The sequence below is a fragment of the Rutidosis leptorrhynchoides genome, chromosome 3 (genome assembly GCF_046630445.1).
Source record: "Rutidosis leptorrhynchoides isolate AG116_Rl617_1_P2 chromosome 3, CSIRO_AGI_Rlap_v1, whole genome shotgun sequence".
In the NCBI taxonomy this organism is placed as follows: Eukaryota; Viridiplantae; Streptophyta; class Magnoliopsida; order Asterales; family Asteraceae; genus Rutidosis; species Rutidosis leptorrhynchoides.
Genome location: NC_092335.1, coordinates 570,343,447 through 570,366,144, shown reverse-complemented (window position 1 = coordinate 570,366,144; position 22,698 = coordinate 570,343,447). Strand labels below are relative to the sequence as shown.

Below are 22,698 nucleotides of genomic sequence, written 5' to 3'. Positions count from 1 at the left end.
GATGATTAAAAGTTGTTTAATTGTTAAAGTTCATGTATTAAATGTGTTACTAGCATCATTAGCTTCAAATTGATGTGTAGGTTGATTAAGAAAACTTCAAAAACATGATTATTGATTTTGAGATGTTTGACTAGGGTTTGATAGTTCTTGACATGAATTTTTGGATGCTTGAATGTCATGGAATGTTAATTGTTAGAGTTTAGTAGTAACGTATGCTTCATTACCTTCAAAACGGCATATCATATGTGTGAATTGGTTTCCCGAAACTCAAAATGCAATTGATGAACTTGAAACTTTGAAAATGGACTTTTATTGTTCGCTTGATGAGTTTTCGGCTATTGTAAATGATGTTATTGTTGGACCATAAGTGCTTAGTTGTATTCCTCGTCAAAATACCTTTCCAACGATATATGATAGGCATTATAAGTGTTTGCGGGTCAAGAGTTGGGTTGGAAAAGGTTTTGGTTCGTGCATACTTTGAAAAACTGACCAGAATTCTCTGCCCAGATGGTGGCGCGGCGCGCCCCATCCCCGCGCGGCGCGCGGATTGGCCTGGTCAGATTCTGACCTCTTTGTCCCATTTCACGTGAAATGTTTGACTAGCTACCGACCTCCGATTCACATGAAACTTGTTCTAATATACTTGTATATGAATAATTAGCATAGAAAAATAGTCCGGGACCCGACCCGAACATGTTGACTTTTTCGTTGACTTTGACCCGACCAAGTTTGACTTTTTGTCAAACTTAACCAATTAATTATGCAATCTTTCTAACATGATTCCATACTTGTATCTTGCATGAAACTTGACAATTTTCTTCACATGCTACATAATCGAGTCGTGTCGAGCCATAGGACTAATTGAACAACTTTGACCCTTCGTGACTATCGTTATTGATACAACCTACTTGTTTAGGTCGAGATTAGCTTTGTCTTTGCACGCGTTTACTCGTTGAAGTACTTTATTGACTCTTGCGCTCAAGGTGAGATCATAGTCCCACTTTTACTCTTTTTGAACTTATATTTGGGATGAGAAAACATAAACGATTCTTTTGAATTAAGTGAACACAAGAACGGGAAAACAAACATTCTACATACGAGTTTAGAACAAAAATCCTCAATTCGATTATCATTAGTTACACTTGACGGGTGTAAGCGAGAACTTATGTTATATGGCCATATGGGTTGACAACCCTCGTCTTTGACGGTTCGCTACCGTCTACGGATGAAATATATTTTCGAGAATCAGTGTTTGTTCTAGCACTATGGATGGGGTATACAATGGATGGAATGTTAAGCTTTGATAATTGGGTGCTCGTGAATATTAACTTTTAGAATGTATTACTATTATTTCAACTTTGCAAACCTTGTGGTTCGACTTACTTACTTTTACTCACTTACTTACTTAAACCTATGATTTCACCAACGTTTTCGTTGACAAATTTCTATGTTTTTCTCAGGTCTTGCACGATATGTGATACATGCTTCCGCTCATTATTTGATACTTGCATTGGATGTCGAGTATACATGCATTTCATGGAGCGTCTTATGACTTTACTTTAAACCGTGTCGCCTAGATTTCATTTGTACTTATAACCTTGTAACTTAACTTTTGGTTGAACAATTCTTTTAAACTTTGGATACAATCTTTATGTTGAAATGAAGGCGACATATTTTGGTCAAACGTTGTCATAAAGACTTATGACCAGGTAATGGGACCCATGTAGATGACGCCGTCACTTGACGATTTGTCGGGGTCGCTACATTAATCAATTATCCATCAACCCAACTATCTTTGAATCCTTTCGTAGTCTCAAGAGAATTTGCCCGACGCAGATCGCACCGATGTCGACACTTTGATGAATTGTCAAAGAAGAAGGAACGTTTGTTAGCCACCAAGTGCTGGAAACCAAGACCCCACTCTGGGTGGAGAAATGACTTGTCTTTATTTTCGAATAGAGGAACGATTGTCTACATCTCACCTTCCAATACACCACTCATGTGGTATTGAGTTTTGTTATTGTTGTTGTTGTATTTTAATTAGGTGTCTATTTATTTTATTAGGTTAGGTTTTTCTTTAATTTTTAGTGCTGTTTAGTTGCAGGTTTGTTGATTAACATGCCATTTGCTTTTTTCTATGTTTTGAAAGGTTAACTCTTCAGAACCTAAAAAGGTCTGTAGATCTTTAGCATTGAGAGTAAAAAACATGCAAGTACATAGGGTATATTTGTTACGGAGTATATTTTTTGTGTACATATACTATTTAAAAAAACTAGCACTTTGGTGGGTATGAAACAAAGTTGGTTGCATTTTACAACTACGGAGTATCATCTTACTAAAAGCAAAGTAATAGTATAGTTTAAAAGTTCATAAATAGTACTCCGTACAATTATGAGATAGAAAGTTGATTGCTAGTAGCAAATAGAATGACGGTGGTAAAGATTTTTTCGTTTCAGGCTAAGCGGGATATGAAAGTATCTTACGCAGATATATGCTTAATCGCTCTGTGACAGTTTCTGACTCTCTCTTAGACATCCTGTCCTCAAGAATAAATAATAGTAATAGTATAGTAAAAACCATTAAAAGAAACTAACAAACACTAGCTCAAATTTTTTTTTTTTTTTTTTTTTTAGTAAAAAAAAAGACTATATTGAAAGAACTTCATCAAAACAATGAAGAAAAGTACATTACAATGGCGGATTGAGCACGGCCAACATTGAAGAAACAAATTAAAAAGCAAAATACAAAACGAACTAGAAACATAATAAAGACGGATTCTCCATCCAAATGTAAGATTGGAACCCTCTGCATAGCTTGAGATTAACGGCCAAAAGGAAGGTCTTGAGTTTTATGTTTCGCACCAAAACCGATCGACATATAAATTTACCATTGAAAACAAAGTCATTGCGCGCCAACCAAATTGCCCATATTGTCGTGGGACCGATAAGCTTCCAAAACTTTGAGGCTTTAATTGTAACGACCCGGCTTTTTCGACTGGCTTTTATGCCTTGTATTTTTGCGAAACTGCGTATTTGTGCGTACTGTGTTACTTTATTACTCCGGAACCTTGGCACCAGTGTTTTATATTCATATATACCTTAAAACGTGCCTTGGTGTATGTAGAATGCTTAACTTGTCCACCGGATGCTTTATACCCGTTAGTGTTACTTGCCGTTACGAATAAACCGCGGACTGCGCGCACGTTTGACTTTTGTCGGAACCGGAATATTTGGGCAGCGAAATATTAATTATTATTTTATAATAATAATTACTTGGGCCTTTGGATGCTTAATTTTATTTATTTAATTGCTAAAGCCCAATAGTTAGTCTTGTTGGACTTTCTACCTTGTTGGGCTCAAGCCCACCTTACTCTAGCTAGTGACCCAATTAATTAGCCCAAGTATTATTACTAGTGACCCATAATAATAAATAAATAAATAAATAAATAATTAATGAGTCATACTATCATAATGGATAAGGATTATCTAATTGTCACATGGAATTCTAGCATTAGTACACACTTTAGACAACCATTATCCATAAAGTAACAATTTGTCTCCCCCTCCCCTCCTCAAAAATCACGGCCCATGAGGCCTTTGCCATGTCATCAATCCATGTCAATTTCCTTGCCTATAAATACTAGCCATTAGCCTCTCATTCCAACACTTGATCATTTGGTTTTCACACACACTTGTTCTTTCTTTCTTTCCTCTCTAGTTCTTCTTGTAAGTTTTCTTTTTCTTTTTCTTCCTCTTTTTCCTTATCATTTTCGTGTACCATCATCATCATTTATGGAGATCAAGTTCCTTTTAGCTTTGATCTTGCTTATATCTTGTTGATTCAAGCAAGAATCCTTCAAGAACATTGAATATTCAAGCTTTCTAGCTTTGAATCTTCACCAACTTTGTAGATTCATCTTTTTTTTACTTTAATCTTATTATTTTGTGATAAAGATTCAAACTTTTGTTTGTAATCTTCATGCATCTTCAAGATCCAAGCTTTATGCTTCAAGATCTTCAAGAACAATTAAGATGCAAGCTTTATAGCTTGAATCTTCATATCTTTTTGTTAGATCTAAGTTCTTTTTGCTTTGATCATGTTGTTTTGTGAAAAAGATTCAAACTTGTGTTTGTTATCTTCATATATCTTAAAGATCCAAGCTTTATGCTTCAAGATCTTCAAGAACACTTAAAGGTTCAAGCTTTCTAGCTTTGCAACCTTGTAACTTGTGTGAGATGGATCCAAGCTCTCTAGCTTAGGGTTCCATCACCTCTTTTGACTTGGATTGTGCTTATACTTGTTGAATTGATGTAAAGTTTGTAGCTTTAGTTGTTATTGTGAATTGAAATTGTGTTAAGACTAAGGATATGATGTAACCTTGGTTCATCATCCATCTAAGACTCATGAATGAGTTGTGTTCTTACTTGGTCTTAACATATTGTGTATTGATGGTGAATCTTGGTCAAAAGTGATGCTAAACCATCAACGAGTTGTACACTTGAAGCTACAAGCATGAAGGATGAGAACCGTGATGAGCATCAAGCACCAAGAACCCCACCGGAGCACTTGTCCACTGATTTTCGTATCTGATCAGACCACCTGGGCTACTGGAAAGTTTATTTTCAGTTATTTCGGTTCGAGTAGATGATTTTCCGTTTAGGCCTCGTCTTAATCCGAGTTATGGTTTAGGATTTATGGCCCTCCGATAGCCACTACACCCTATTAACGTTGTGCTGAAATTTCTGACCTACTCGCACTTAAACCGTCGCCACGGTCAAACGAAGACGAGTTAGGTTCTGGAATTTGGTAAGTGGTTAGGGGACTCATATACGGAGCCATAGCCACTGACTATGTGTCTTTTCGATTTACGTAGAGATCGTAGCAGCTGACCGAAGTCAGCCTATTGTTTCGATCTCTATTCTTGTCAAACTTACTTAGCTTTTATGATGATGAACGATAATGATGATGACACTTAAACTTATTTTATGCACTATTAGAATTTATAAAGACAACCTACTGACCTAGTAACCTTTGATTTAGGTTGACGACCTTTCAGACCGACTTACTACTTGCGTACTTTCATTACCGACTTTACCGCTTTTATCACTGTGAGTTATAGCATCCTTTTTTACTTTAACTATTTTGGGACTGAGAATACATGCGCTTTTTACGTTTTACATACTAGGCACGAGTACTTAAACTTTATATGTGTGTGGGTTATACAACGGCATAAACATTCCCCTTAGCACGGTAACGTTTAGTCATTGGTTTATGAACCGGTGAACGCGAATCTTAGATATGGATCCATAGGGTTTGACATCCCCACTCGGGCTAGTCGCGCTAGCATTTAACGGGTGTTTAATACTTCGTGAACATACGCACTCGCCAATTGTACTTTCAGGGGGTTATAAACGTTAAGTCTAGTTACCGGGTGCCCACGGTTATGCATATACTTTTCATACTGTTTTGATACGCTGTTTGCAGCACTGAAATCTCGTGGCCTATCTTACATTACTATTACAACTTAAACTATAGCTCACCAACATTCGTGTTGACTTTTTAAGTGTGTATTTCTCAGGTTCCTAGAGGTTTATTGCTTCCGCTGTTACACTTGCTGTCATGCTGTTATTGAATTGCTGTTATGGACCTACTGTACTAGTTATCCGCTGCATTACTAGAGATGTCTCAAATTATGAAACTTATGTTTTGCATTCGTAAACTTATGTTATTTTGGAATAATGGTTTGTAATAAGTCTTATGACATGTTATCTTTGTAAAACGTTATCTTTTTAATGAATGCAAATCGGTTTTCAAACAGCATATAGTGTTTGACCTTGTGATGATCCTGTTGTTGATGATCCGTACACGATGGTTTTGTACGGGGCGTCCCAGTTGGTATCAGAGCATTGGTTGTAGGGAATTAGGTTGCATTAGTGAGTATAGACCGACTCGAGTAGGATTCACTAATAGGACTAATCTACAACTTGCTCGTTTACTTGTTACTGCTTACTACTGCTGCATGTTACTGCTTACTTATACTGCCATATGATCTGCTGTATGCTACTGCTTACTCTTACTGCTATGTGAACTCGCTGTATGCTATTGCTTATCCTCGCTACTGCATACTACTATCTGCTTTCGATTGCATGTTACTTCTGTTTAGTACTGTTAATACTGCCATGCTATATACTGCTGTAGATGATCTAGGTTGCTGTAGTGCCTGATTACGTGCTTGCTTCATGCCTGCTACTCGCTGTACCAACTTGGAAAACTTACCTTTCCTAGTTCAGATGTTTTTCTGAACCCTTTTCCCACACGTCTAACCCTAAGGATTGGTATTGTAATCCACCTATTACTATCGTTCCACCGTTCTGGAGATCGAAACGATTCTTCACGCAATCTAGGAGGAGTACCCCTCGGATTACACGCCCACTAAAGTCGATCCTCGGAGGAGGAGATATTGGAGGATTTGTCGGAGTAACCGCACCCCGAGCTCACTCTAAATAGCCACGTACGACGTGTGAACATTCGAAGGTTGTTCAGTTCCCGCAAGATGGCTCGTATCTCGTACGCTTTCATGACCGTCACTTATCTCTTTCATTCTTCACCACTACTTGACGATCTGACGACATTTCTAGATTTAGTACCCTAACACTCTTAGGCATTGGGGAAGTCGGGAGGACATCTCCTTTCACAAGGTCAGAGTGCCTTCTACTGATGCTCAGCCATACCCAAAGACTTGGGAGTCGCCTCAAGACATATCGTATTACTACTTTCTACACATACAACTCGACGCGAGACCCAGATTGAATTTCTAGAAAGGAACCTAACAACGTTACCTGAACCTGAACATTTTGAAGAAATTTCGGGACATTTAGGCATTGGTGCATGACCTACGGAACTTACGCACCCACACCGAGAAACCGTGAGATTAATTATGTAGATTTTGTTTTGAGATAGCATAGATAAAGCACCGTTGGATGAAATTGAGTAGAACTGGAAGTGATCACGTTACATTGACCATATGGAGTGATATTGGAATGAACGTACGATTTATTACAATATAATGACGCCAGGCCAGCGTAATTATATTGAAGTGAATCATGCAGAAGTCCCAATGTTACTACATAAGGAATATGAAGCGATTCAAAGTAAATTTTGGTAGGAACCACTTGAGTATATGTATTATGGTCTGATAAAGGCAGGAATAACCACTTAGTCTAGATACCGTACGAGAAGGGCCTGGACTGCAGAATTGATAACCCGAAAATTTGTTATAGATATAGACACCCTGGATACTTAAGGAAAAAGTTCTCAAATAGGAAAAACTTTGGACTCACATACGATAGAGCAATCGTTATCTCAGCTATGGAGACTCGCATGGATCCTGATTTTAGTTAGGGTACGTTTCTTCACAACGATTTATCGTCTCGGAATTGTTTAATACTAGAGTGATAGAAACCTTATATATAAGAATCCTAGTGTGATGACTAATAAGCCATTAACAACCATGAGAGTTAAGTATTCTATAGGACAAGCTAATGGTAAGTTGGCAGAGATAGAGGAGTAATTTAAGATAGTACCTTAAAAATTAACAGGTGGGTCATTTGGAGATGACCTCATGCCAACAAAACTTGGAAGTTTTATAGTAGTAGTTGGAAAGGATTAGTTACCTGCGCACAAGCAGATGTTATTTGAGAAGGTTGATAAAAATTTTCACGGCAGTATAATAAGATTTGGTTGGAATGGACCTTAAGAATAACCTAATACTCATCGAGTTAGGAAGCTTTGAGGAAATAGTTGGAACGGACTGACTTTCAAGGATGAAAGCGAAAGTTATTTATAGTAAGAAGATTATTCGTATACCTCGCGAAAATGGTGAGCCAAAAGCCATCTGGGTTACTTCAACAACCCGAGATCCCACAATGGAAATGGGAAGGGATGACGATGGATTTCATCCTGAAACTACCGAAAACAATAGGTAGTTATGACACTATCTAGGTTATTGTTGACCGCCTCACCAAGTCTGCTCACTTTCTAACCATGAAAGAAACCGATACAATGGACAACGATACATAAAGGAAACTGTATCCTGTCACTTCAGCAATTCAAATTCTATACTACCCAAGAATCGTATTTGATGCTCATTCTTATGCGACACTGAATCCTAACTTATTCCGAGAGAATTCTTAATCAATGATAATCACACCATCACCCTTCTTACGTCGATATTAGTCATACCAGTTCGAGATTTCCAAAATCAATGGGTAGTTAATTCCCACCCTCATACTCTCCCTTTCGTATCTCACTTATAAGCAACAACTTTACACTTAAGCATTTTTGGTCAAAGGACTTATGCCCTACTAATAGTCATCAACCACATTTAAATTCAACAGTTTTCATTACCTCGTGATATTGATGCTCAAATGTCACCCAAAATTTTCAAAAAAAAATCTTTTACTCGATCTTTTTCCAACTTGTAACCTCAGAAATATGAAAATTTTTGCTGCCAAAATTTTTCACACACTATTTTACTGTGCGATCCTCCTAAGGTTTTATAAAAGTAAATTTATTTTGTTTGTCATTAGTGCAAATTTTTGAAATCATATATGTTATATAAAATAAAGTAAATGATTACTTATTTTTGACAAATACATATGAAATTTTACTTTCGCATTTACAAATCAAATCTTTTATTCAAAAGATATTTTACTTTAAATGGTACTTTTTGTACATAACCCTAGTTTACTAAGAACTTCATTTCTTTTCTTACATTGTCACCTAAAAACGGTTTCTATAAAACTTTCGTTGCTTATTATATAAAATTTTTCGTTGCTTATTCGTATCCAAGTCATCATGAAGACTTTACAACCGTCAAAATTGAGAGATTCATGTGTGTATGTATGTGATGAAGGCACTTACTACCACGTCATGCAGAGCCCTCGGGCATCCACTAACAATTAAACCATTCAAAATTACTGCGTTACCCCCGGAATCTTATTTGTCCTAACCTATTCCAAGGGATTCTCACCTAGCTATATTAACACCATTAGTATTCCGACTTTATTATTAGCCATAACCTGTTTGGCATTTTTGCAAAGTCAAGAAGCGATTAACTTCTCATCCTCATGCTCTATCCTTCATACCTCACTTTTTAGCAACGGCTTCACATGTGAACATTTTTGCCCAAAGACTCGTGTTATCAAAACTACATTTAATTCATTAGTTTTCATTACCTAGTAACATGTCAACCGATGATCCAAAGATTTTTCACTCGACCTTTTTCAACTCGTAACCTTTGAAATACGAAAAACTATGTTTATCAAAATTTTTACACGTTGTTTATTCGTGCGGTCCTCACGAGATTTACGGACAAATAAAAGTCATAAAATTTTTCTGTCACCGATGCGATTTATAAAATTTTATATGTATAAATTCACCCTTACTTATTTTGGTTAGTACATACCAAGTTATACCTTCAAATTATTTAAACATCACTCCTTATTCGAGTTGTTTAACTTAAGCCAAATAGTTTTGTGCAAAATGGTACACGTTGTACATACTTCTAAATTTACTATGAACTTCGTTCCGTTTATGTTGTCACATCAAACGTTTAAAGATTTTTCAAAACTTCATTGGTTGATTTTATTAAAGGTTTCTGTATTAGACTACACCATGTAGGGATCACACTTCTTCTCTCCCTCCGTTAGGGATGAAGCTTACTATTAAAATCCTTGTTAAAAACGCTTGAGCCACTTTGGGTGGCAGATTTATAAAAATTTGTTAGGAAGTCTTTGTACTCGAAAAATGTTCCTTTTAAGGTTAAACATGGCAAAATCACGGGCAGATAAATCATTTTTCTGAGGTACACTCAATGGTCACCCCATTGTAGGAAGGGCACTAGGTGGGTTTCTATTCTCAATATTTTACAGCTAATCGCAACATCCTCGTAAACATCATCTCTATGAATTAGTAGGTTGAGGTACAAGGAATTGTTTTGAGATTCTTTTCACTTAGAGTAAACCGTTCTTTACGACCAAGGGTCCACGTATCTTCTTGTCCGCGCATCTCCTTAAGTATAAGGATAAATTCAGAACAAACCACTCGAAGAGTCCACCCTGGTTCAAAGATCACACCTTTCGTGCGATTCTCTTTCGAAAATGTAACGTAACATACTTTAGGAATCTATGAATCTTGTTATCCTCTTGGAAGGGACTGCTTAAAACATCTGTAATACGGATATGGTTACTCTACACATTCCTTCCTTCGTTGGTTGCAACTATATGTTGTTCTAGTTAATGTTAACCCTAAATTCAACATGTAACTGAAAGGATAAAGTTACATTATAGAACTGTTCTTTCATTCCATCTAAGGATAAGTTCACCTGCAGTATGGTAAACTGGGTGATATCCTTCATTGTTCGTTCAGACCGTCCTGAAGGCACTATAGATAATTATGGCTTGCATTGCATATAAGTCCGATTATTCACTTCCAGCAAAAGTTTCAATTCATATAGTCAAATGAAACGTTCTTAAATATCGGGTTCTTCATACCTATGGTCTCCTTCCGAAATTAAGGGATTAGTACAAAATCTGTGGCTAACACTATCCAGACATCAAATCGCATGGTTATGATCACCATGTTTTCCATTCTACCTGTCAGCCTTGTATTGCGACATAAGCGCTCAATGTTTTAGATGAGTTTGATGCATTCCATGCATCCAGCTTACTGAAGATGCCTGTAAGGTTAAATGAATCATCTTTCCTTCTGTGGATACCTATATTCGGATGACATACTCATGTTAGCTAGAAACAAAATCAATTTATTGATCTCTTAGGACAAGAGACTTAATTAATGGCATATACCTATTCCTACTTTCATACGCCCGAGTACCTTTCAAGGTAAATAACTCACTTCTGAGCCCACAAGTCTCACGGAACTTTGATACGCTCCTTCTTATTCAAATACGGTACCATTATTGAGCACTCCTCAAATTTCGGGACGAAATTTCCATTAACAGATGGGTAATGTAACGACCCGGCTTTTTCGACTGGCTTTTATGCCTTGTATTTTTGCGAAACTGCGTATTTGTGCGTACTGTGTTACTTTATTACTCCGGAACCTTAGCACACGTGTTTTATATTCATATATACTTTAAAACGTGCCTTGGTGTATGTAGAATGCTTAACTTGTCCACCGGATGCTTTATACCCGTTAGTGTTACTTGCCGTTACGAATAAACCGCGGACTGCGCGCACGTTTGACTTTTGTCGGAACCGGAATTTTTGGGTAGCGAAATATTAATTATTATTTTATAATAATAATTACTTGGGCCTTTGGATGCTTAATTTTATTTATTTAATTGCTAAAGCCCAATAGTTAGTCTTGTTGGACTTTCTATCTTGTTGGGCTCAAGCCCACCCTACTCTAGCTAGTGACCCAATTAATTAGCCCAAGTATTATTACTAGTGACCCATAATAATAAATAAATAAATAAATAAATAAATAATGAGTCATACTAGCATAATGGATAATGATTATCTAATTGTCACATGGAATTCTAGCATTAGTACACACTTTAGACAACCATTATCCATAAAGTAACAATTTGTCTCCCCCTCCCCTCCTCAAAAATCACGGCCCATGAGGCCTTTGCCATGTCATCAATCCATGTCAATTTCCTTGCCTATAAATACTAGCCATTAGCCTCTCATTCCAACACTTGATCATTTAGTTTTCACACACACTTGTTCTTTCTTTCTTTCCTCTCTAGTTCTTCTTGTAAGTTTTCTTTTTCTTCCTCTTTTTCCTTATCATTTTCGTGTACCATCATCATCATTTATGGAGATCAAGTTCCTTTTAGCTTTGATCTTGCTTATATCTTGTTGATTCAAGCATGAATCCTTCAAGAACATTGAAGATTCAAGCTTTCTAGCTTTGAATCTTCACTAACTTTGTAGATTCATCTTTCTTTTACTTTAATCTTATTATTTTGTGATAAAGATTCAAACTTTTGTTTGTAATCTTCATGCATCTTCAAGATCCAAGCTTTATGCTTCAAGATCTTCAAGAACAATTAAGATGCAAGCTTTATAGCTTGAATCTTCATATCTTTTTGTTAGATCTAAGTTCTTTTTGCTTTGATCATGTTGTTTTGAGAAATAGATTCAAACTTGTGTTTGTTATCTTCATATATCTAAAAGATCCAAGCTTTATGCTTCAAGATCTTCAAGAACACTTAAAGGTTCAAGCTTTCTAGCTTTGCAACCTTGTAACTTGTGTGAGATGGATCCAAGCTCTCTAGCTTAGGGTTCCATCACCTCTTTTGACTTGGATTGTGCTTATACTTGTTGAATTGATGTAAAGTTTGTAGCTTTAGTTGTTATTGTGAATTGAAATTGTGTTAAGACTAAGGATATGATGTAACCTTGGTTCATCATCCATCTAAGACTCATGAATGAGTTGTGTTCTTACTTGGTCTTAACATATTGTGTATTGATGGTGAATCTTGGTCAAAAGTGATGCTAAACCATCAACGAGTTGTACACTTGAAGCTACAAGCATCAAGGATGAGAACCGTGATGAGCATCAAGCACCAAGAACCTCACCGGAGCACTTGTCCATTGATTTTCGTATCTGATCAGACTACCTGGGCTACTGTAAAGCTTATTTTCAGTTAGTTCGGTTCGAGTAGATGATTTTCCGTTTAGGCCTCGTCTTAATCCTAGTTACGGTTTAGAATTTATGGCCCTCCGATAGTCACTACACCCTATTAACGTTGTGCTGAAATTTATGACCTACTCGCACTTAAACCGTCGCCCCGGTCAAACGAAGACGAGTTAGGTTCTGAAAATTGGTCAGTGGTTAGGGGACTCATATACGGAGCCATATCCACTGACTATGCATCTTTTCGATTTACGTAGAGGTCGTAGCAGCTGACCGAAGTCAGCCTATTGTTTCGATCTCTATTCTTGTCAAACTTACTTAGCTTTTATGATGATGAACGATGATGATGATGACACTTAAACTTATTTTATGCACTATTAGAATTTATAAATACAACCTACTGACCTAGTAACCTTTGATTTAGGTTGATGACCTTTCGGACCAACTTACTACTTGCGTACTTTCATTACCGACTTTACCGCTTTTATCACTGTGAGTTATAGCATCCCTTTTTTACTTTAACTATTTTGGGACTGAGAATACATGCGCTTTTTACGTTTTACATACTAGGCACGAGTACTTAAACTTTATATGTGTGTGGGTTATACAACGGCATAAACATTCCCCTTAGCACGGTAACGTTTAGTCATTGGTTTATGAACCGGTGAACGCGAATCTTAGATATGGATCCATAGGGTTTGACATCCCCACTCGGGCTAGTCGCGCTATGTAACGACCCGGATTTTTCCGATCATTTTATACTTATAAGATTAATATTTACATAAATTAAACCTTACCAACATGATAAGCAATCCAAATTGTTGAGATTTATGTTTTCGAAAAGAGTTTTACACAACGTTTGACCGTCTAGTTGACCGATGATATCACGAACTATATAACATATGATAATTATACGTTTGTGTATATATATGTATATATACATATTTAACATGATTTATGGATGTTTTATTATCTCATTTTGTATTAATAACAATAAGTTATAAGTATATTTTGAAAATACTAACTTAAGTTTTCAAAACGATAACCATACGTAACGTTATTTGACATAAATACTTATAACCTATAATGTTTATACATATATCGTATATTTAATGTATTTAATCACTTTTTAAGGACTTAAATACATAAAACAATATAAGTGTATTCACAAAAGATAGCTATATTTGAATTCTCATTCCATTTTCACAAGATTTCTATACGTATATCTAGAGTATATATACTCGTATCATACCTAGCTTCTATACGTATTTACTATTGGTATATACACATCAAATCACCACCAACCAGCCCTTGTTCATGCCTTATGTATAAGGTAACTACTTTTGTTATCTAGTATGACAATTTCACATGATTAAAAGATTTTTTCACAAAATTACAAACTTATACACCTTTTACACCACCATTTATACTCCATCCATTTTCAATTTTTGATTCATTTTTACCTCAAACCTCTAGCTAAAAACACACACACTTTTAAGAGCCTTAAACTCCATAACCATTCAGCTAATATCCATGAAGATCTAGCCATAAAAACATCACTTAAACACCATAAGAAAAACCTTACAAAAACACTTCAAGAATCCTTCCCAAGAACACAAGTTTACTTCCAATCTTTCATCCAACTCCATCACTCTTTTGGTTCTAGGTTTTTACTCCTCTTTTACAGCAACCTTGTCCAAGTAACTTGAGGTAGTAACCTTGTTCATAATTCTATTTGATTCATATATATATAGCTATCTTATTTTGTGGTATAAAATTTTAACAACAAGAACATAGTTTGAATGTTTTCAAACTTGTTTACAAACTAAATAGATCCTTCTAACTTAACTTTTAAAATACTTCAAGACCTATAATATATCATAAATATATGCTAATTTAACAAGGTATAACTTGGTTTTTCAAAGAACACCTTAAAAACTGAATTTACGACGTCGGAGTGCAACCGGGGGCTGTTTTGGGTTGGATAATTAAAAACTATTTTAAACTTTGAATTGGAGGTTTATTTTCTGGAAAAATGATTTTTGCTATGAATATGATAACACATAAAAATTTCATGATTTAACTCAAAGTATAAGTATTTTTAGAAAAATAATCATTTAAGGTTGTTTACATGATGGAAAATGATTAACTTCATAAGTTTCACCAAAGTTTGACCTATGACCTGTGATTTTGAATACAAACTAAGGTATTTACAGTTCATATTCTTAGATAGGGACTCGATCCAAGGAAGTGGCAAGTTGAATCAACGAAAACGGAGTTGTAACGAAGAAACTATGACCAAAACGAGATCGGATATCCAAAACTAGTTTAGCTACGAAAATAATTGGAGAAAATTAAATAAATCACATCTTTCTAAAATAACATGATATTTTATATATATGTACTCATAATTTAATTTTATATGGTTCAGGATCACCCGTAAACAATACGAGAAGATTAATCATAAGATCCCATGATTGTACGCAACACGTCATTTGACAACACCGGTACTTTATGTACGCAACACGTCATTTGACAACACCGGTACCGTGGGTCAAGATTAATCTCGACCAATACATATACGATGGGGGTTTTTATTTATTTCATTGGGGGTTTATTAAACACCTAAAAATGAACCATTAAAATTGAATTACTAACATCGGACTGCTAACTACGGACTAAGGAATTATTAAAAGTATTAAAAGTATTAAAAGTATATATATGTGACGTTTGTTTAAAAAGAAAAGGTATTGATATATTATATATGGATAGGTTCGTGATATCAATCGGAGACCAAGTCGAAATTACATATCTTCAAGACAAAAGTGAGTATATAGTCCCACTTTTAAACTCTAAATATTTCGGGATGAGAATACATGTATTTTATGTTTTACGCTATGGACACAAGTAACTGAAAAATATATTCTACGTTGAGTTGTACCACTGGCATACTTCCCTGTAGCTTGGTAACTAATATTTACAGCGGTATTGTAAACGCGAATCCTGTTGATAGATCTATCGGGCCTGACAACCCCAACCGGACTGGACGACCAGTATTCAACGGTTGCACAGTACTTCGTTTCGTGACTACACTTGGTACAGTGTAGTAAGATTTCATATTAAAGGGAATATGCGACGTGATTAATTGTTAAGTATGGTTACCAAGTGCTCAACCACTTAGAATATTTTTATTAAAATGTTTATATATGAAATCTTGTGGTCTATATATATATATATATATTGCTGCCGGCATTAAACCTATATCTCACCAACTTTATGTTGACGTTTTAAAGCATGTTATTCTCAGGTATGTATTAAGTCTTCCGCTGTGCATTAGCTCATATTAAGGATACTATTTGGGACCATTTAAGCCAGGATTCAAGAACGTTGCATTCGAGTCATTGAAGATCATTAGAGACTATTATTAAGTAAATGACAGATTAGGTCATTTGGATATTATAAAATGTTAGGCGAACATGTCAACTTTTGATGTAATGATAGATTGTCTTTTAAGAATAAATGCAACGTTTGTAAAATGTATCATATAGAGGTCAAGTACCTCGCAATGTTATCATATGTTATTGTATTCGTCCCTATGGATTGGGTCGGGTCGTCTCACGCTAGCATTTAACGGGTGTTTAATACTTCGTGAACATACGCACTCGCCAAGTGTACTTTCAGGGGGTTATAAACATTAAGTCTAGTTACCGGGTGCCCACGGTTATGCATATACTTTTCATACTGTTTTGATACGCTGTTTGCAGCACTGAAATCTCGTGGCCTATCTTACGTTACTATTACAACTTAAACTATAGCTCACCAACATTCGTGTTGACTTTTTAAGCGTGTATTTCTAAGGTGCCTAGAGGTTTATTGCTTCCGCTGTTACACTTGCTGTCATGCTGTTACTGAATTGTTGTTATGGACCTACTGTACTAGTTATCCGCTGCATTACTAGAGATGTCTCAAATTATGAAACTTATGTTTTGCATTCGTAAACTTATGTTATTTTGGAATAATGGTTTGTAATAAGTCTTATGACATGTTATCTTTGTAAAACGTTATCTTTTTAATGAATGCAAATCGGTTTTCAAACAGCATATAGTGTTTGACCTTGTGATGATCCTGTTGTTGATGATCCGTACACGATGGTTTTGTACGGGGCGTCACATTAATGCCCATGCCATAAAACCAATCATAGGAAAGAAGTTCGATTGAACCCGGAACCACCCAATAAACTTTCCACCATCTAAACAAGTCCGCCCAAATTTTAGCCGTCCATTTACAATGAACTAAAAGATGGTTGACCGTTTCGACATCCTCCAAGCACCAAATACATAAATTCGATTGAGAAGAAGGTAAGATATGCCTTTTAATGAGAACGTCTTTTACCGGAATACTATTACGTAAAGCGAGCCAATGAAACAACATTACCTTAGACGGGACATTATTTCCCCAAATCACCTTTGGCCATGAAGGACTATCCGCTGTATTCGATCGAACCATTAATCGGACAGCTTCAGAAACAGAAAAAAGACCCTCGGCTGAAGCAGACCAATACAGTTGGTCTTCACAATTGACGTCACAACTTAAGAACGTTGCAATCCAATGTTTACGAGCCCATCCTTGAATTAACGAAAAGAAGTCTAGTCTCCAAATTGAAAGAAGACCTCCCGACCTCCCATTAGCTTTCCTTTGCATTGAGTCGAAAGCATAATGTCTCCAAATTTCATTCAAAATAGGTAGTTTGACCTCCTTGACCATGGTTTCTTGAATGGCTAAGAATTGAGTTTGAAATCGATTGACTAGAGCACCCGCCATACGACCTCTTGACTTGTTCCCGAGGCCACGGGTATTCCACGAGGCTATCCTCATGGCTTCGATTTGATTGGTGAGTTTTCCTCATTGGCCATATCTTGCATTAACACTAGCTCAATTTTGAAGTGGTTGAAAATTTATCATTTACATTATTATTATCCTCTGTACTAAAAGTGATCTCAAAATTGTCGTTGCAAGAAGCCCAAAATAACACCCCCACCACACTTACAATATACCACCCAAACTATGCTAGACTTGCAAATTTATCAGGCGTAAAAAGTGTAAAAAAATATTTTATTAAAAAAACTTAAACAAATTCCACCCAAATTTTTAACGGATCCTATCTTCCCGTTCGCTAAGAGTTAAATTTCTCTGACACCACCCACCAACTCGAAATAATTTTACGAACGCAACGAAACTAACCATACGCGAAACGGACGCTTTTTAAAAAACGTTAAATATTTCGTGCTATCATCCGTACATATGTATATATGTATAATAAACAAACCAAACTAACTACATTATATCGATGGTTCCGCCCCCCATTTTAACACGATTTTTTCTAGCGTCAAAAATGCGCGCATGCCATTAATTGTACTAGGTACTACCCACGCGTTTTATTCAAACACACCTGCAACAACGCGTTTTTAATTATGTAAATACATAACGCTACGCAACCCGGAAGCCCCGTCGCATCGCGCGGGCCGATTCTTAGTAGTAGTTATATACCAGTTTACCCCAAGAAAAAATCAGAATAAATAAAATGTAAAAACCGTTAAAAAGATAACTGACAAACACCAACTCAATAATGAAGTGGTTGAAAAGTTATCAATTATTATATATTTTTTTAAAATATATGATACATGTACCTACAATCCCCTGCTTATTGCAAAACGGAACAATTACAACTAGTCGGTCATTTGGTAATCTCTAGTGAACATCCAAGTTTAATTCTCATGGGCTGCGAGTTTGGGGCCAACTCTCCGGCATGTAATCTTAGTTGTCTTATCTTCATTTTGAAAAGGAAAAAAAAATGAATTCATAATAATCATAACCAGAATGATTTTCAGAAGTAAATGAGTTGATATGGAGAATAGTCAAACATAACATTAATGCATCAACAGTTGTCGTCCCTAAAATATATAAATATAAATATCATATTATTACTAAATGGGAGATGATTCTCACACATCTATAATTGATCCATACACATAAACATACTATTATACCCTTACTTTATAATTATAGAGGTTCAATTCCCTAAATAAATTTAGGGATATAAATGTAAATTTTGTACAAAATAGTGTGTATGGATCAATTATAAGTGTGCGAGAATCATTCCCCTTACTAAATTGTTTGAAGATGCTTTAAATAAAAAGTACATATCCTGTAGTTTTTTTTCACGAATCAATATGCTATCATAGTGAATAGTCCATTCACACTTAACACTATTGCCTCTTTAAATATTAATATCTTACACAAATATTAAACCTTTAGCATTGATTCATTAGTAGATGCAGTTATTAACTTATTAGTTAACACTTTTAGACCACTCCCAATGGTCCGCCCTCAACCCCTTCCTCACCATTCTTCCTCGAGGGCTCCATTGGCATTGGTGTGCCCTCCCAAGCCCTCAGTCCGCCCTCACAAGATTCGCCCTCATCTGTTTCTTCCCCAAGCATCTTTCAGCACGAGGACTTAATCTCTTTCTTTTTTTCTTTGCTTTATTTACTTGTACTTTAGCATAAACAACCTTGTACATTACTTATTTAATTAATTTTGTGGGGTATGTGATTGGGAGGAAGTATGTCATGGTTGGCAATGGTGTGTTATGGGAGTGTTATGGGAGGAAGTGGTGAGAAAGGAGGAGAGAGAAAGCTGATGTGGCGCTGAGGAAGTGCCCATGACGGCGTCATGGTTGGGAGTGGTCTTATAATTAACTTATCTTTGTAAAGTACTAATCATTTGAAGAAGTCTTCTTCCATGTGCTAGTGGAATTGTCAGGTCAAATCTTGAAATAAAAAAGTCAAAATCTCATGATCCAAGGCTCTACTGTCATAACAGTCCTGCCACTGCACATATTTAAAGACAACATGAACATCTCTTTTTGACTAGAAAGAGTGGTTTATACTTTACACTTTACACCCATAGATTAAGAACTTAAACAAGTGATTAAGAATCTTGATTAGTACAAGGAAATTCATGCTTTTTGTTCTCATCATTGATCAAGAATAACTAGTATATATCATTGATCAAATAGAATCTTGGTTATGTGCAAAAAAAGTGCATAATACATACAAACTATATAATCTTCATAAAGATCTAAAATTAAACAATAAAAACAGTATGACGATTTAGCAAAAACCCGAAGAAAAAAAAAACATGAATGAAAGTAAAAACTAAGAGCCCATCACACCAAATTTTCTCACTGATGGTAATGCATATTGGGTTGCATCTGAAAAACCGTATTCTGAGGTGTACCGTAAGATTCATGTAAACCGCCATTAGCGACACTATTGTCCCCACACATGAAGAAATTCACGTGTGTTTGATTAAATTCCATACTTGTGCTTTTACTGTTTGGCTGATTCCATTGGAATTTGCATTGCTCCGGTGAATCGATTGTTTTATATTCCGGCAAAGAAATATGTTTTTCGCTAACATTAGCGGCTGTTATATCATGAATGCTTGCTCTTCTTTTATCTTTACCACCAGAAAGTTGTCTGATGAAATACTTTTGAGCATGACTTGCTACTTGTGTTGGTGTTCTAGTCACTACAAAGTTTCTTGAAATGTTTCTCCAGTCTCCTTTTCCATACTTTTTTAATCCCAATAAAAACAATCTGTAATCAAAATAACAATTACCCATATCAATTTAATAAACTCAATGCATATATCAAAATTAATACAAAAAAATAATAATTCTAGAAGGTCTAAATTACTTTTTTTAAAGAAATTTTTTAATGACAACCTAAGGGTTATTAAGAATAAATTTGTGCGTGGTACAATCTGATGATTGGTGATAATTATTTTTAGGGGGTGTCTGGTTAATTTTGATGGAAAAATAAATTAAGGATGTCCTAATCTTCTAAAGACAACTTTTAGGTTGTCATTAGCTTAACTCCTTATATTCAGGAGATAAAACAATTATAAAAAATAATTTCAAATTATTTATATGTCAAAAACAATAAAGAGAGAAGCAATTAACAATGCACAATTCTTGGGTAAACCAATATGGTTTTTTCATGTTCTGCTCGACGAATAAAGTATATTTTATAAAAAAAAAAATTTACTGACAGCCCCTTAAAAATGTCATTAACTTGATACATAGAGTGAGTGGTTAGTTTTGATGTACAAGCAGATTAAGCATGTTTTAGATTTTTTTAAAGACAACCTAAGGGGATGTCATTTGAAAACTTCAATAAGTAAACAATCTTTAAGTAAACGAATAAGGTTTTTTCATGTTGGCAACCTCATATTAAAAATATGCTTCCAGTAAGATTTGAAGCTGAAACCTCCTGAAAGGCTCCGACCACTAAACTATTGAGATGATTAAATAAACAATCCTCAACACCGATACTTTACCCAAGCTTAAAAATGTAACAATAAAACTAACAAGAAACTTACTTATGCTCTTCTTCGGTCCAAGGAACACCCTTTTTTCTTTCTTGTTCAAGAGGCTGAACCGCATCCATGAATGCGACAACCGGCGTACCTGATGACCGCTTCCCTCGAGCGCCACATGAAGGTGTAGCGAACTCATCAAATCCATTTTTGTTTCCCCATTCTAAAGTAAAAGGAGAACTGCTACAATTATATTTGTATTTTGGATAAAATCCTGCTTCAATACTGCTAACATCATCTACTAATTCTTTATACTGTCGGATAATATCGGCCACCGTTTTCCCAGGAACCATCTCTGCCACCCTCTGCCACCTGTCAGGTGTATCTTTATCAAACTTAGCAAGAGCAGTTTCAAATAACTTGTTCTCAGTTGGAGTCCAAATTGTACTCTTTATGTTATCTTCCATCATATAACTTGATCAAGAATTTGACATGTATGATGATGATGATGATGATGATGATGATGATGATGATGGTGAAAGAACTACACTGTCCCACTTCATTATAATCTAATTGAATAACCCATAATCAAGATCAAATCTTTAGGTGGTTTTCTTCAAGATTGAGAGAAATGTGGTAGGGGCTTACAAAGGTAACATTTAATTTAAACCAAGAAACTATTTTTTGTTGAAAGTGGAATCAGAATATATATATTTTTTTTTCTTTTTGTTTGCCTCCACAAACAATCATCCAAGGAATCTTAAAAAGACCCACCTTTTTCAAATTTAAAGAAGAAGAAAAATACTTCTGCAAAGATGGAGGGGTGTGAGAGGAATGAACAAAAGCAAATCCACTCTATATCTCTCTCTGGAAACAAAATCAAGATTGAAAATCTAAAACAGCAATACAACTAAAAATGTTGAATTAGATTTGAACCCATATTAGTTTCTAAAATTGGAAAGAAGGGTGTGCTGGTTGCTTCAGGATTGGTAATTTTTTAATAATCCTAATTAGGAAAGGGGTGGTAATGAATCTTCATGGATTTTGGGTTGTGTGAATTGAGTAAAGATTGGAGCTTTTTCTCCTTTTCACTAGGTTTATGAACAAATAAGAGAGGGGGAAGTGAGAAGCAATCATACCCTGTTCAAGAAATGAATTTAAAGTTTGTTTGGAATGAAAAAAAAAAAAAAAAAAGTTAAAGCTAAAAATAGGCTACAAACTTACACAAATGTACCAATGTCGTCTACAAACTCATTTCCGTCCTACTGTCGTCTACAAACTTATAAAAAATGTGCTAATATAAACAAAATACTTTTTTTAACCGTCAACCAAAATGGTTGATTACGTGGCTTCTAAGTAGTCATGACACGTTGGTGATACATCGAAACAGAACTGAAAGTATATGAACGACATCGGGACACAACTGAAAGTATATGGGCGACATCGGGACACAACTGAAAGTATATGGGCGACATCGGGACATATAATATGAATAAAAAAAGTTAAATAATTAACTTTACCGGTTCAGCAGGTAACCGGTAACGAAATATTAACATCAGCACATTTTTTTATAATTTTGTAGGCGACAGTAGGACATAAATGAGTTTGTGGGCGACATCGATACATTTGTCTAAGTTTGTAGCTTATTTT

At 35.5% G+C, this 22,698-nt stretch overlaps 1 protein-coding gene across 1 annotated transcript; it reads right to left on the bottom strand.

Annotated features, from left to right (window-relative positions):
- Positions 1-19,739: 19,739 nt before the first annotated feature.
- On the bottom strand, positions 19,740-22,124 carry LOC139898639 (transcription factor DIVARICATA-like). Its single transcript, XM_071881391.1, has 2 exons — positions 21,112-22,124; positions 19,740-20,327 (listed from the first exon to the last, which is right to left on the bottom strand). Exons 1-2 carry the CDS (start codon positions 21,516-21,518, stop codon positions 19,910-19,912), a joined length of 825 nt encoding a protein of 274 aa, XP_071737492.1. The 5' UTR covers positions 21,519-22,124; the 3' UTR covers positions 19,740-19,909.
- Between the last annotated feature and the right edge of the window lie 574 nt (positions 22,125-22,698).